This window comes from Heterocephalus glaber, unplaced genomic scaffold, assembly GCF_053883595.1.
Source record: "Heterocephalus glaber isolate CG9 unplaced genomic scaffold, H.glaber_assembly_v1.0 deba00001454, whole genome shotgun sequence".
Lineage (NCBI taxonomy): Eukaryota > Metazoa > Chordata > Mammalia > Rodentia > Bathyergidae > Heterocephalus > Heterocephalus glaber.
This window is the reverse complement of record NW_028258303.1, coordinates 10,528,698-10,544,396: the sequence shown is the minus strand read 5'-3', so window position 1 is coordinate 10,544,396 and position 15,699 is coordinate 10,528,698. Positions and strand designations below refer to the sequence as shown.

Sequence of the window (15,699 nt, the reverse complement as noted above, 5' to 3'; positions counted from 1 at the left end):
ATTATGGACTCTACAATAACATTGGCACATCCTTTTAAAAATATTTCCATAAGCTCTCTTTTATCCTTATTGGTTATAATTCAGTCTAGAGAGCTGCATTCTCCACTTTGGAGATGAAACTACCAGCAAGATCAATTTTTAAAAATGCACCAAAGATTCTGCTTTAGCAGAATGAGACTGCCATAGTATAGACACATAATTTATGTGTGACAGTATGGACTCATAATTATGAAATTATCCACCTCTATGCCAGATCTGAAACTCACATTAGGAAAGCAGCAGGCATATGCTTCATCTACCTGAACCTTTGGATCTGGCTCTCACAGTGTTAACATCTGTGTAGATGTCTTATCTTGTACTCTTCATCCTAGTTCTCAGCAAGCTCTGGCCTCCAGAGCAAGGATTTACAAGTTGAGCCCTCTTCCACAAATCTCTCAGGTGTGATTTTCCTAAACAAATACACTGGCATATTTTAGTAATCAGTTGTTTGTTGTCCCTAAGAGCTCATACTGACCTTCTGAAATTATATTTTAGGTTTACCTTATTATCTTTTGAGACATAATTAAAAGTATGAGTACTAAAGTGTATTTATTACAGATTTAGCTGAAACAAAGTCAATTGCCTTTCAAAATATGAAAAAGAAGTCCTCTCCAAAGTGCTACAGACATCAGAGGGACAAACGTAAAGGAGATTTTTTTTTTCCTATTTAGAAATAATTTTTCTGTGGCAAAGATGAAGTATTTTTTCTTATAAACCAATGGCCTATCTTTTCCAGCTTCTGTATTGACTCCAACTTAGGTTATACCTGCTATTCACCATTATGTCATTTTATCATTTTATCTGACCGTTATTCTCTTCACCTCAAATGTCAGTTTAAAGTTCTATGAAGTAGGCAAGACACGTGCAAAGCGCATTCCTCTCCATTTTCAGGAGAGGAACTCTATGCCTCATAGGGAGTCTGTCTGTGGTATTAATAGTGGAAGGTCTAGTTAAGAAGGCCTAGTTTGGGTCTTCTGTTCTTGATTTGGGAGCATGCTACTTGATACCCATTACTTTTTCTCCTCCTCACAGTTATAGCCTCAACTGAAAGAAGACATTAAAAAACCCTTCTAATGCCCAAACCAAGTGCCTCTGGTTTTGTCGTTCATTGCAATATGAATCAGCAGGAGTAGTGTGGTCTGTAAATCTGCAAGTCTTAGAAACCCCCTCGAGGACACCTTTCATATCTGCTCCATCACAGTTTACCTCAAATAAATAAGAGAGAAATAAGATGCCTGACTCCTTTTCCCACTTCTGGAGGATTTGGTTTGGATACTTTTCCTTTGACTTTCAAATGTAGGTCTTTAGAGACCTCACTGCATTTACTTAATGTTTAAAGGAAATGTTACAAATTATCAATCAATATATAAAAAGATGTAGATAGTATTGTCAAGGACTCCTTTATAGTTCTTTTAAAATACTGTCTTTACTTATGATAGTTACCAAGAACAAATACATAGAACTTAAAATCTGAGGTTGCCTTGAAAGTGTGCCACACACAAGAGAGACAAAAAGAATAATGTTGTCCTTAGAAATTTGCAGTGTGGGTGGTAAGCTAGCTCTCTTGAACACAGTTGGATGCACATACCCTGCTGTAACATCAGGGTTTTTTTTGGTACCGGGGATCGAACGCAGGACCTTGAGTTTGCGACGCAGGCGGCAGAACCACTGAGCTAAATCCCCAGCCCCACATCAGGTTTTCATGAACAGTGCAATGTCCCCAAATGATCAGAGTGCTGAGGGCACATAAGCATTTGTGGGACTGTTTTGTAGTAATAAGCAAAAATAACATCAGTATTATTATTCTTGATCTTGGAATATAGACCAACTCAATAAACATTTGATAGACTATATTTCAAAAGAATTCAGCATATCTAAAAATAATTGTTCAAAGTTATATCCATATGTGATTTTAATGATAATTTAAATAAAATCTTCCACCAAAATCATATCAATACTAAAAATTAAAGATCAAAGTTACTTACTTTTACTATGACAAGCCTGGCCTGCTTCTCATATCTCCAATTATCATTTTCTGTATATTCTACTTCAAACAGGGTATTGTAATTTTCTAAAATTTTAGCCATTATCTTGTTGCAAAGATCCTGTTCTTTCATGCCTTCATGCCCACCTGGCACACTGTAAGTTAAAACAAAAAGAGAGAGGAATTACTTAATAAAAACAACAATGCCAGTACACTGGTCTCAGACTTATTTGTGATAACTCCTGCATGATTTGCCTTGTAAGGAGACATGGGATTTTTCAACAAGCTCTTTGGCAGCATGTATGATGTGGTTGGGACAAGCAGTGAGTTCCCAAGATCTGACTCCATAGTTTGTGCTGACTGGACAGAGTCAGGCTCTTTAAGAAGAAGGTTCAGAGTGGCACTGATGCTGCTAGTCTTCTGACGACATTTAAATTGTTATATGTAACACGTATACAACAGTAAAAGTGAAAAGGAATGAGCATGATCATGACAAAAATATTCAGCCACACAAATAATTACAACACAACATTTATTTAAGGATTTTTAAGATAATGCATAAAAGTACAAACCTTAAAGGGAAAAATGAATTCTTCTAGGGGGAAAAAGATAACCATTGTTGAAGCCAAATTATGGGCACATGGAAGATCTATTATAACAGTCTCTCTTCTGTCAGGTTAATTTAAAATACCCCATAATAAAAAAAGTTAAAGACCAGTTTGAATGCAGAACCTACCATAAACAAAATAAAAAGACAAACTACAAACTGGAAGAAGACAATCATCTTCTTTAGCAACATACACACTTGACATAGGATTAACAATTGGGGAAAAAGAATGCATCCCAAAGAAAAATACAACAGATGTGAATTGGAAAACTCACGCAGGAAAACATCTAAAGTCAGTAATCTTTAAAAGGATACTTAACATCATTGAGTAACCAGCCAAATGCATTTAAAAAGTAACACCTTGATAATTTTAAAACTTGTTTTTATTAGTGTCCTGTGGATGCTGTAACAAAATCACCACAAACCAGGCCCCAACAAAAAACTATTATCTTCCAGTTCTACATGCCTAAACAGCAAAATTAATATCACCAAGTCAGAGTCATGGGGCCAATCAAGCTAGACTCCCTGTGGAGGCTCTAGAAGAATCTGTTCCTCAACTTTCTTCACTTCTGGTGTCCGCCAGCATTCCTTGGCTGTGGCTGCATGGTAACAATTTTTGTCAAAAGCCAGTACCTTTAAACTTTTCTCAGTTCCATCTTCACATATGTATCTAATCTCCCTCTCCCTCCTTCCTTTAAGGATACACATGATTGCATTTAGTACCTACTCAGATAACCCAGGATAATCTTCTTATCTCAAGATTCCTTTTTAATTACACCTACAAAGACTCTTTCTCATGTAAGGTTTACAGGATCCATTGACCAAGACCTGATACCTCAGGAAGACATTATTCAGCCTACTAAACCACACACAGGATATCCTAAAGTGTCTCCCAAATGAGTCATATCCTTGTACAATCTCTTCCCCTTGGGGGCTGTGACTGGCTTGGTTCTAGTCAGTAGAATTTGACAAAGGTGATAGGATGTCACTTCCATGAAGATGTGACAGTATGTTAAGACTCAGTCCTTGCAGAGCAGAGAGACTCTCCTGCTGGCCTAGATGAAGTAAGTTGCTGAGCTGTTAGAGGGACTGGGAGAAGGTCTGTAAGAGCACCACAGGGAAACATTGGGGATCTTAGGTGGCTTCCAGCTGTGAAAACCCTGTAAGAAGCTGGAGTCCTTAGTCATGCAACTGAAAGGAAATGAATTCTGCCAACAAGTGGAATGAGATTGGAAGCAGATGCTTCCCAAACCTACCATCTGGATCACTGAAGAGGGAAGAGAGTGCCAGGCTGGTGCTCTCTGCTCCAGTCCCACACCTCTGCTGGAGGAGAGGTCTAAACAGCCTGAGGGAATGACTGGGCTTTGCAGGACTGGACTCCTGGTCAAATTCCCAAAACATCAGCCCCTCTCCCTATCACCTCTTTTCCAAACACAGGACCCTGCAGCCTGGCAGCATCCTCACTAGCAGACACTGAGGGCAAAGGAAGCCACTCGGACTCTGGGAAGAGAAAGGATATAAAAGCAAACAGGGTCTATGGACATCTGCAGGTACACAGTCCCGCCCATAGACTCTGTGGACCCCATTCCCAAGTGAACTGCCTGCTGTGTCCTGAGGTCCCATGCTTGTGAGTGAACACCTTGGCCAAGTCTCGCAGACCCCCCACCAAGGTGTGAACACACTGGTAGATTCCCAAGGAGCCCTGCCAGAGTGTGACACAGACAGCTGACTGCAGACGCCTGCCTGTGAGCTGAACTGCCCACAGACTCCACCATCACACGGGGGCTGGGGAAGAGTCCCAGAGGAGGCAGGCCCAGGGCCAGGGTCAGATTCCACTGACAAGTTAGAGGGGTGATTTCTTGGGACTGGGTTTGCCTGGGTTTTGAGTGCAAGGGAAAAGAAGAGAATTTGTTGTGGCTACCTGTCATCAGACTGCAACTAATGCAAGAAGGGAACTGTGTGAACACTCAGGCTTTTTCGCATAGTGGGCTTGTGTGAATTGCATATACTTTTTCTTGTTGGCATATCTGATCTGCAGTCCCCCAGATATTTTTGGTTTTCTGTTTTGTTTTTTTTTTGTTTCAAGTTGTTTTGTTTTTTATTTTTCAAGTTGTTTTTGCCTTGATTTTGTTGGTATTTATTTTCTCTCCCTCTCTTGTCTTCCTATCTCATCTCTTCAAGCTTTTACAGCAATACTGTTTTATTTTTCACTAGTTTCTTCCAGTTTTAAAATTCTTCCTCTCAAGTTTTGACTTTGGCATATTCTGCTGTCACTCCTATCTTCTCTTGTGTTAACCTTCTGTCCTCTCTATTCTGTTCCTTTTGCTCTTCCTTATCTGATGTAGCCCCTGTCTTCCCTTGTCTCTTTTCCACTTTACAGGTACACAAATGCATTAAGTTCCAACAACCTTGTATTTTTCCTCATTCTTAAAGTCCACCTCCCACCTCCTATACCTTGTCCTTGCCCCTCAAATTTCTTCTTAAAACCCCCAACACTAACCCTCTAACCCTTAAATTCAACCAAATGACCTCCAACAGAATCTGACCCCATATCTATTTTTTCAGATATTACTTCTCCTTTCCAGCTCTTCCCCTACTGACTTACATTTATTTTACAGCCGTCCCTCCATCTCTTCTATCCACACTGCAGAGTAACTGCTAATAACAATTGAATATAGGCTGCAAAGAGTGTTGATAAAGGGTGAGAATGTAAATACAAGGTGTATCTCATATAATTGATGTATGATTGGATCTGTTGATGTTGCTATAACAAAAAAATAATTCTTTCCCCAAAACACAAGAGACAGAGTCCAAACCACTTAAATAAAATAGCTGAAGGGGTAAATCCTATCTTTGGATAAACAAAGCTAAGAACACAACACTGAAAGGCAGTATAGTATCTTGCTAAAAAAGATATTTGTATCAATTATAACCTTTCCTCATTCTGCTTCACCTCAACCTTCAGCATCAAAAAATGGAAAAAAGGGGGAAAAAACCACATATATGTATGTATGTAACACACAACACACACACACACACGCACATACACACACACACGCACATACACACACACACACAGAAATGTGGGAAAACAAGACAACAAAAGACCTCTGGGGTTTCCCAACTCTCCCAAGGCCAATCCAGGGGGTGCTGATGGAGAGAAAGGCAAACACCAGGTGCTGCTGCTGTATGAATTGATTAAAGAAGAGTTAAAAAAAAAAACTTGATGAATTCAAAGAGGACATGACCAAAAGGTTTATGAAATTATCATACAAAATGAATAATGTGGATTTGGGAGAAAAATAAAAATTGGAAGAGCTGATTAGAATAGCTCAAGACATGAATGACAAATTTGCCACAGATACACAATCCATGGAAAGGTATCAGACAGAGATGCCAGATATAAAAAACTGTATAGAATTCATAAATTACAGAAATGATCCATGTGAAGATGGGGTTTGTGAGATCAAAGACAAAATGGTAAATTACAATGAATTACTCAGAGAAGCCTCAAAAACTTTAAGAGAACAAAAAAAAATGCATTCAACCACTATTAGAAGATGCTAAGAAGACAACTAATGTTAACTGGAATTAGAAACTAGAAGACAGCACACATAGAAAAATAAATTTGTTTACAGAAACCGTAATAGAAAATTTCCCAAGTATGAGGAAGGAGTTCAATATACAAGAAAACGAGTCTTACAGAACACCAACCATGATGAAAAAAGAAGCTCCCCACAACACATTATAATTAAAATGCCAGATTTTCAACAAAAAACAAGAATTTTAAAAGCTGTCAAGAAAAGCAAAAAATTACATATAAAGGTAAACCCATTAAATTACAGTAGATTTCTCAACACAACTTTAATGGCCAGAAGAGCTTGGAGTTAAGTATTTCAAGCCCTAAAAGCAAACAAAATCCAACTCAAATCAACATACCCAGCAAAACTTTCTTTCAAAATAGATACAGAAATAAGAACATTCCATGAGAAATAACAACTGAAGAGATTTATGAACACCAAGCCAGCAGTCCAGAAAATACTCAAGAATATCCTACTGGTAGACAGAGATGACAAAGCCAACAAAGGCAAAAATCCATATGGAATGAATACATCAAACAATGCCAATAGATAAGCAAACAAAAATAAAAAAGAAAGGAGTCATCAACAGAAAAAAAGAGCAACAATAGGAACAAATCAATATTGTACCACTCAGTAATAATTATCAATGTTAATAGACTCAGATCCCCAATTAAGACACAGATTGCCAGACTGGTTCAAAAAGCAGAATACAACAGTCTGTTGCATTCAACAAACTCATCTAATCCAAATATATTAAAGGATAGAAAACAATATTTCATGTACTAGGACCCCCAAAACAAGCAGGGGTAGTAATTTTATTCCCAAAGTAAACTTCAAGCTAAAACTGATCAGATGAGACAAAGAAGGTCACTACATACTAGTTAGGGAATAATCCAACAAGAAGAGATAACACTTATAATGATGCATGCCCTGAATACTGGAGCACTTATCTTCAAAAAACAAATATTGCTGGACATAAAAGATCAAATAAACATTAATACATAGTCATAGCAGGTGACCTCAACACTCCACTTTTGCAAAGAAATAGACCAACTAAACAAAAAAAATTAATAAAGAAATTTCAGAGCCGAACCACACCCTTGAACATATGAATGTTCTACCCTACTACAACAGAGTACACATTCTTCTCAGGAGCACATGGAACTTTCTCCAAAATAGACCACATACTAGTCCATGAGTTGTGCTTAAATAAATATAAAAGAATTAAAATGACCCCATGTTCACTATCAGATCAGTGTGCAATGAAACTTGAAATCAATCACAGAAGAAACCACAGAAAATTTAGAAACACCTGAAAACTTAATAAAATACTCCTGAACACCCAACGAATCCCATAAGAAATGAAGGAAGAAATCAAACAATTTGTGCAAGTGAATGACAATGTCAGTCCAACAAACCAGGACCTATGGGACACAAGGAAAGCAGTCCTAAGAAGGAAGCTTACTGAAATTAATGCTCACATTAGAAAAACAGAGTGAACTCAAATAAATAACTTAATGATGAACCTCAAGATCCTTGAAAAACATCAATCCAAACCCAAACCTAGTTTAAGGAGGGAAATCTTTTAAAAATACTACAGTGAAAATTAAGATACACAGACACACATAAATCAATACAAAGAACCAACTAATTGAAGAGCTGGTTCTTTGAAAGAATAAACAAAATAGATAAACCTTTAGACAAACTTACCAAAAGAAAGAGAGAAAAGACTCACATCAATGCAATTAGAAATGAAAAAGGCAAAAATCATAATAGACAGAATCAGAATCCAGAAGACAGTAACTATTATGGAAAATTGTACTCCAACAAAATGGAAAAACTTAAAGAAATACATAGATTCTTAAAATCATATGAATTACCAAAACTAAACCAAGAAGACATAAAATTTTTTAACAATCCAATAACAAGCAATGAAATTGAGGCTATAATAAAAAACCTACCAACTAAAAAAGGCCCTATACCTGATGGATTCACTGCTGAATTTTACAAAATCTTTAAGGATGCTATACTACCAATACTCCTCAAAAAAATCTTCAATAAAATTGAAAGGGAAGGAATGCTTCAAAACTCATTTCCAGAAGCCAGCATCACTCTGATCCCCAAACTAGACAAAGGCCAAACTGAAAAAAGAAAACTATAAGCTAATTTCCTTAATGAATACAGACGCAAAAATCCTCAATAAGATATTAGCAAATGATATGGAACACATAATCAAAAGGATCATACATCATGACCAAGTAGGGTTCATCCCAGTGTTACAAGGATGGGTCAACAAACAAAAAAGGATAGCACATAAACAGAAAGAAGGATAAAAACCATATGATCATATCAATACATGCAGAAAAAGTTTTTTACAAAATCTAATACCCCTTCATTATAAAAATCCCAGAGAAAACAGGTACAGAAGGCCTTACCTGAATCTGATAAAAGCCATTTATGACAAACCAATGGTCAACAATATATTAACTGGGGAAAAGCTGAAAGCTTTTCCTCTAAAATCAGGAATAAGACAAGGATGCCTACTTTAGCCACATCTGTTCAATACAGTACTGAAAACACTAGCCAAGAGAAAGAAATAAAAGGGATGTGTATAGGAAAAAAAAGAAGTCAAATTATCATTATTTATAGATGACATGATACTTGATATAGAAGACCCAAAGAACTCCACCAAAAAACTCTTAAATAATCAATTTCAGCAATGTAGAAGAACACAAAACTAAAATACAAAAGTCAATAGCATTCATGTATACCAATAATGAACTCACTGAGAAAAAAATTAGGAAAACAATACCACCTACTATAGCATCAAGAAAAATGAAATACCTCAGAATTAACCTAATTAAGAAAGTGAAACCTCTACAGTGAAAACTACAGTGCCCTGAAAAAGAAGACTGAAGAGAATGTCAGAAAATGGAAAGATATCCCATTTCTGGGTAGCAGAACTAGTACTATCAAAATGGTTCCAAAACTGTTCCATAGATTCAATGTAATCCCAATCAAAATACCAACAGCAGTCCTCACACAACTAGAGAAAACAATCCTACAATTCATATGGACACAGAATAGCAAATGCAATCTTGGGAAACAACAGCAAAGCAGGAGGCATTACAATACTTCCTACTTCAAGTTATACTGCAAAGCAACAATGATTAAAATGGCATGGTATTGTACAAAAACAGACAGGTAGATCAATGAACAAAAGATGCAGAAACAACCCAAGACATATTCATCTATCTGATCTTTGACAAAGGGGCCAAAAACATACATTGGAGGAAAGACAGCCTAGGAAACAAAAGGTGCTGGGAAAACTGGCTATCTATATGCAGACGATCGAAACTGGATGGATAATTCTCACCAAGTACTAAACTAAAATAAAAATAGATCAAAGATCTAAACAGAAACAATGACCCTCTTGGAAGATAAAATAGGTAAAACTCTTGAAGTCATAGGTGTAGGCAAGGACATTCAGAACAAAACTCTAATCGCAGAAAACATAGCTCAAATCAACAATTGGGATTGTATCAAATTTTTAAAATATTGGAGCAGTGGTGATGGTGGTCTCTATGAAACATCTGTTGCCATCCTCCATGCAGCAACACCCACACCTGCCATCACTGAGCAGATGACAATTTATGGCACCATCAAGTGTCACAATGGCTGGGTAACCCAGATCACTACCACTCCACAGTTCCCAGACATGATACTGTCTACCTTTCCAGACAAGACTATCATCATGTGGAAGCTGACCATGGAGGAAACCAATTATGGCACCCCTCAGTGTGCTCTGATAGGTAACTCCCACTTTGTTAGTGATGTTGTCATCTCCTCAGATGGCCAATTTTCCCTCTCTAGCTCCTGGGATGGGACCTTGTGCCTCTGGGATTTTACAATGGGCACCACCATAAGACAATTTGTAGGCCATTCCAAGGATGTGCTGAGTGTGGCCTTCACCTCTGACAACCAGCAGATTGTCTCTGGATCCCAAGACAAAATCATAAAGTTATGGAATACTCTGGGTGTATGGATGAGAGTCACTCGGAGTGGGTGTCTTGTGTCCATTTCCCATCCAGTAGCAGCCACCCTATCATCATCTCCTGTGGCTGGGACAAGGTGGTCAAGGTATGGAATTTGGCAAACAGCAAGCTGAAGACCAACCATACTGGCCATACTAGCTATCTGAACACTGTGATGGTCTCTCCAAATGGATCTCCATGTGCTTCAGGAGGCAAGGATGGCCAGGCCATGCTGTGGATCTCAATGAAAGCAAGCATCTTTATACATCAGATGGAGGGGACATCCATCAATGCCTTGTGCTTCAGTCCTAACAATTATTGGCTCTGTGCTGCTACTGGCCCCAGCATCAAGATCTGGGACTTAAAGGATAAGAAAATTGTAGATGAACTGAAGCAAGAAGTTATCAGTACGAGCAGCAAGGCAGAGCCCCCCCAGTACACCTCTCTGGCCTGGTCTGCTGATGGCCAAATTCTGTTTGCTGGCTATACAGATAACCTGGCACTAGTGTGGCAGGTGACTATTGGCACCTGCTAGAATCATGTCAGCTTTAAAAAAGAAACTTGCTTTCTTAAAAAAGAAATTTCTGCACAGCAAAGGAAACAATCAACAGAATGAAGAGACAATCTACAGAATGGGAAATACTTTCTGCCATCTCTTCCTTAGACAGAGGACTAATATCTAGAATATATAAAGAAATAAAAAGATTAGCTCCCCCATAATAAAAGACTCAATCAAAAATGAGCAAGTGAAATGAATAGAGATTTCTCAGAAGAAGAAGTACAAATGGCCAATAAACATATGAAAAAATGCTCAACATCCTTGGCCATTAGAGAAATGCAAATTAAAACAATACTAATATTTCATCTTACACCAAAAAGAATGGCAATCACCAATAAGTCAAATAATAAAAATGTTGGTATGGTTGTGGTAAAAAAAGGAAGCCTTTTGGGGCCACAGATTTAGCTCAGCAGCACAGCGCCTGCCTGGCAAGCATGAGGTCGTGAGTTCGATTCCTGGTACGAAAAAAAAGGAACCCTTTTACATTGGTGGTGGGAATGTAAAACTAGCATGACCATTATGGAAATCAATATGTAGGTTTCTCAAAGAACTAAAAATAGAAATTCCATTTGACCCAGCTAGTCCCCTTATAAGTATCTTCCCAAAAGAGTTAAAGTCATCATATTACAATGATCCATGCATACCAATATTTATAGCACAACTGATAAACCCTGGAAGCTGACTGTATTTCATCAACAGATGAATGGATAAATAAAATGTGGTATCTATATATAATGGAATAGTACTTGGGTATAAAGAAGGATAAATTTGTAGAAAATTGGATATACCTGGAAAATACAATGTTTATGAATTAAGTCAGACTCACAAGCTCAACTGCTATATGGTATCACTCATTTGATTAAGGCAAAATACAAATAAAGAGCAAAATAAAGGATTAATAGAAGGAAACAGGGACTAGATCTTTTTCAAATGGGAAGGGTTCCAAGAAACTGAGGCTGAGAGGAGGGGGATGAGAAGCGGAAGAAGATTTAAAATGTGTCAGGTACAGGTACCAAATACAATGAATGTGAAATTATATGTCATTAACATGAACTAAGAATAATAATAACAATAGTAATGAAAATGGAGGAAGATGAACTAGAGATAGAAAGAGGAAGGTGAGTGGGGAGGGGATGGGGAATTAAAAAGAATCAAGATGTGTTTGTTATGTACATGTGCCTACTCCCTAAAATGAATGTATACTTCATGCATTTGCAAATACGTACTAATAGAATAAAATTTTAAACAAAAGAACTGAGGTTGTATGGGGAGATAGAAGTATAACCCTGACATTTTCATTTTCATACTTCATATCCAACAGACTGAGAATGGCCAGGTGCACTGTCCATTATCAATAGAACTTTAAATTCCAACCCTTCCTCTCCAAAGTATTATTTCACTTCCCGGATGAAGCACTCCCTGGCATAACCATTTCACAGAAAAGATGATTGTCTCCCCACACTTTCTGATGATATTGTCAAAACATGGGTAGCTAGTTTTTGAAAGTGTGGGTTCTTCACTCTGTACACTATACCTGGCCTTATCATTTTCCCTGCAAGACTGCAACACTGTAACAGAGATAATCTGTCTTTCTATATTCTACACTCTGGTGCACTTCTGCACCTTTAGGAATGCAGGTGCTACTGGCATCTTCTTCCAGAAGAACCCAGCTTCATCATCGCAACTGAAAACTTGCTTTTGATGTTGTCCTATCTCCTTGAGTCTCCCAAAAATGTGGCAGCACCTTTATTAGCAGACTCATTTTCATACTTCGGAGTCCAAACTGATTCCTATTATTATTTTACTTTTTGTTACTGGGGATCAAACTCAGGACCTTGCACTTGTAGTAAATGATTTGGTCACTTGTTTGAGGGAGATTCCTTGTAAACAAAATGCAATCTTTTCTGTTTCAACAGGAGCACACTTTCTGTTCCTATGTCCCAAGCATAAATGTAATGCCTTTTCCATTTAACTGAGGACTTAACACACAATCTGCACATACCTTCTGCAGTTTGAGGTATGACAGCAAAACTAGTACAATATTTTTTTTTCCTTCCTCACAATTATAAGGCTAGGAGAATCATTCTTGCCATTGGTCTTAGCAACATTAGCATGTGACTTTTTACTTTCCTTATTAAGTGGAAAATGTTCACCTTTTCACTTAAAGGAAGTACATTACAGCATCTCTTTGGCATAGCTAAATTGCCAGCTTCATGACTCTTGTATGTATCTTGGGGATATTATTAGGTAAAATAATGATTGTGTGAACACAAGCACTGTGATACCCCAACAGTTTATCTGATAACTAAGACAACTACTATGTGACTAAGACGTGCATAGCACACACAGTTTGGATAAAATGGACAGAAGGATGATTCACATTCTGAGCAGGACACAGTACTCTGAGCAGGAGAGCCTGAGATTTCATCATGCTACTAGGAATGGTAGGCAATTTAAATATTACTTTTAGAATTTCCCATTTAATATCTTTGGACCATAGTTGACCATGTGTAATTTTTTGTTTGTTTTGACACAGGGTCTCACTATGTAGCTCAGGCTGGCCTTGAACTCACTGTATAACATAGGTTGACCTCAAACTGACAGAGATACTCCTGTCTCAGCCTCCTGAGAGCTGGCTGGGATAACAGGCATGGGCCACCACCCCCGGCTGACCATGGCTAATTGAAGTCACAAGAAATGAAACTGAATTAGGAAGAACTGCCACAAAAGTATTCTACATCTTGAAGAGTGACAAGACACTTCATTTAGAGAGGTTTTTGGATTGTTACTGATTCATCAATACCCTTAGAATATGTCAGTTTGTGTAGATCTGAATGCACCAAACTGCGCTATCACCTGATCAAATTTCCCAGTCTTGTCCACATGAATCCCATTCAGATACTATGTCCTTAACTTAGGGTTTGCAATTTTAAAAATGCTGACATGCTGGAACATTCCACCTTATGTAGTTCTTTACCAAGAAGGAAGGAAGGAAGGAAGGAAGGAAGGAAGGAAGGAAGGAAGGCTGGCTATTATTGAGAGCAATCACTCAAGGCCATATTTAGTAAGTATTTTAAAAGATATAAAAGTTTGTATATTTGTACTTTCCTGTCTCTGAATCTATTTTGACTGGCCAACATGTATTTATATGTTATATATGAAAAACTGGAAGATTTTTAAAAACAATATAATATTCAATAATAAAGTTCCTAATGTTTCTTAGAATTAAGGTGAGACAGGAGAAAATATAATTTCCAGAATTGTTTTTCTATCTGGACCTGCATTTGGCAATGTCCGCCTTCTTAAGAACTGCTGACATTGCTGTTTCTAGGTATTCAATTTATATGGTGTATATCAACATCTATTATTTCCTTCACAGATTTTTTATAAACAGTACCACTTAGTAATCCAAGTGATGAATCACTCTTTTCTTCACAAAAGCACTAATAGAACACAAAACTTCATACCTGACAGCTCTATTACACCACCAATTATCCAACCATTTCTATATTACTCACTTTTTCCGATAAGTAGAAATTTTTATTTTTCAGATATTTTCAAATATCCAGATGTCTGATATCAAAACACCAATCATTTGAGTAGATAAGTGATTTTTAAAAAATTTACTGCTAGCTAACTATATCTCAATCTATTTCAGGTCACAGTTTCAAACAAACTAGTGAAAAAGTAGTAGCTGATTATTATTCTTAAAGATAATTATTATTAAGCTTGCAATGACAAACTCAGAATTTTATTGATAGAGAAAAACATCAATTGTCATTTTCAAAAGTTCTCAAAGCTTTTGCCATATTACAATAATCTATCTCAAGTGTATCATAGAAAAGTGCCATTAATAAACCATGTTATAGTATATCCACGCTGTACTCAAGAGGCAAGTAAATAAATTATCCATACTAGACTCTATAGAGAGAAGGAGAACAGAGAGGTAAAAGGGTTGATGGATTTTTTTTCTAAACCATAACCAGAGTTAATAGAGAATGACAGTGTCAGTGTCTTAAAAATAAATACTACTCATCTGAAAGGGCCACTAGCAGACAAGAGTTAACATATTATAGGTGACTAGGAAGCTCTAATTTAAAATCTGATTGCTATCCTCATTCATATAAGGATGTGGTTAATGTTAATTCAGCAGATTAACAGTGATGGGTCAAAATTCTATGGTAACAATATTAGAACAAAGAGCAATTCTGTGATAGCCACCAGCTCTTGATAAATACCAAGACCCAGAGGCAGCTTGGACAGCTGTGGAGTTTTAGACAACCTGTGGTATGGTTTGGATCTTCAATGCTCCCCTCATCCCTAACCCCAAAACTCACATGTTGAAGGCTTGTTCCCCTGGTGCAGTAGAGGGGTGAGCTTTTGGGAGGTGACTGGATCATGAAGCCTCTGACCTCATCAATGGATTACTATACTGATGGATAGTTTAATGGGCTAATGGGGGAGGTAGAACCTTTAGGATGGGGGATCTAGTTGGAGGAAGCAAGCCATGGGGTATGTGACCCTGAAGGATATGCTTTGTACTTCTTTCTCATTCTTTGCTTCCTGGCCGCCATAAGGTGAACATCCTTGTTCCCCTATGCCCTCTCCACAGTGATGTTCTCCCTCACCATAGGTCCAGAAACAACAGAGCCAAGAGAGCATAAACATACATATCTGAAACTGTGATAAATAAATAAATCTTTTCTCCTTTATGTTGATTTCTCTAAGGTATTTTGTCACAGTGACAGAAAGCTGACTAACACACCCTGCATTAGATAGAGCAGCTGAATTCCAATAGGGGAACCCAATAAAGGGAAGTGGGACTCTTGCATGGAGGTATAACATATTTTGTGGGTACCTCTGCTCTGCTGCAGGTTGAGAGGAGCAGCAGGCTC

At 37.6% G+C, this 15,699-nt stretch overlaps 1 protein-coding gene and 1 pseudogene across 8 annotated transcripts in view; one reads left to right on the top strand and one right to left on the bottom strand.

Moving 5' to 3' along the window:
• Fam13a (family with sequence similarity 13 member A) overlaps positions 1 to 15,699 on the bottom strand; it is a 324,922-nt gene that overhangs the window by 174,437 nt on the left and 134,786 nt on the right. For all 8 annotated transcript variants that reach the window (XM_021261074.2, XM_021261071.2, XM_021261073.2 and 5 more), the window contains one exon: positions 2,025 to 2,178. In XM_021261074.2, the coding sequence (XP_021116733.2) occupies positions 2,025 to 2,178 (154 nt within the window). The remainder of the gene's footprint in view (positions 1 to 2,024; positions 2,179 to 15,699) is intronic.
• Positions 9,724 to 10,780, top strand: LOC106009659 (small ribosomal subunit protein RACK1 pseudogene; annotated as a pseudogene).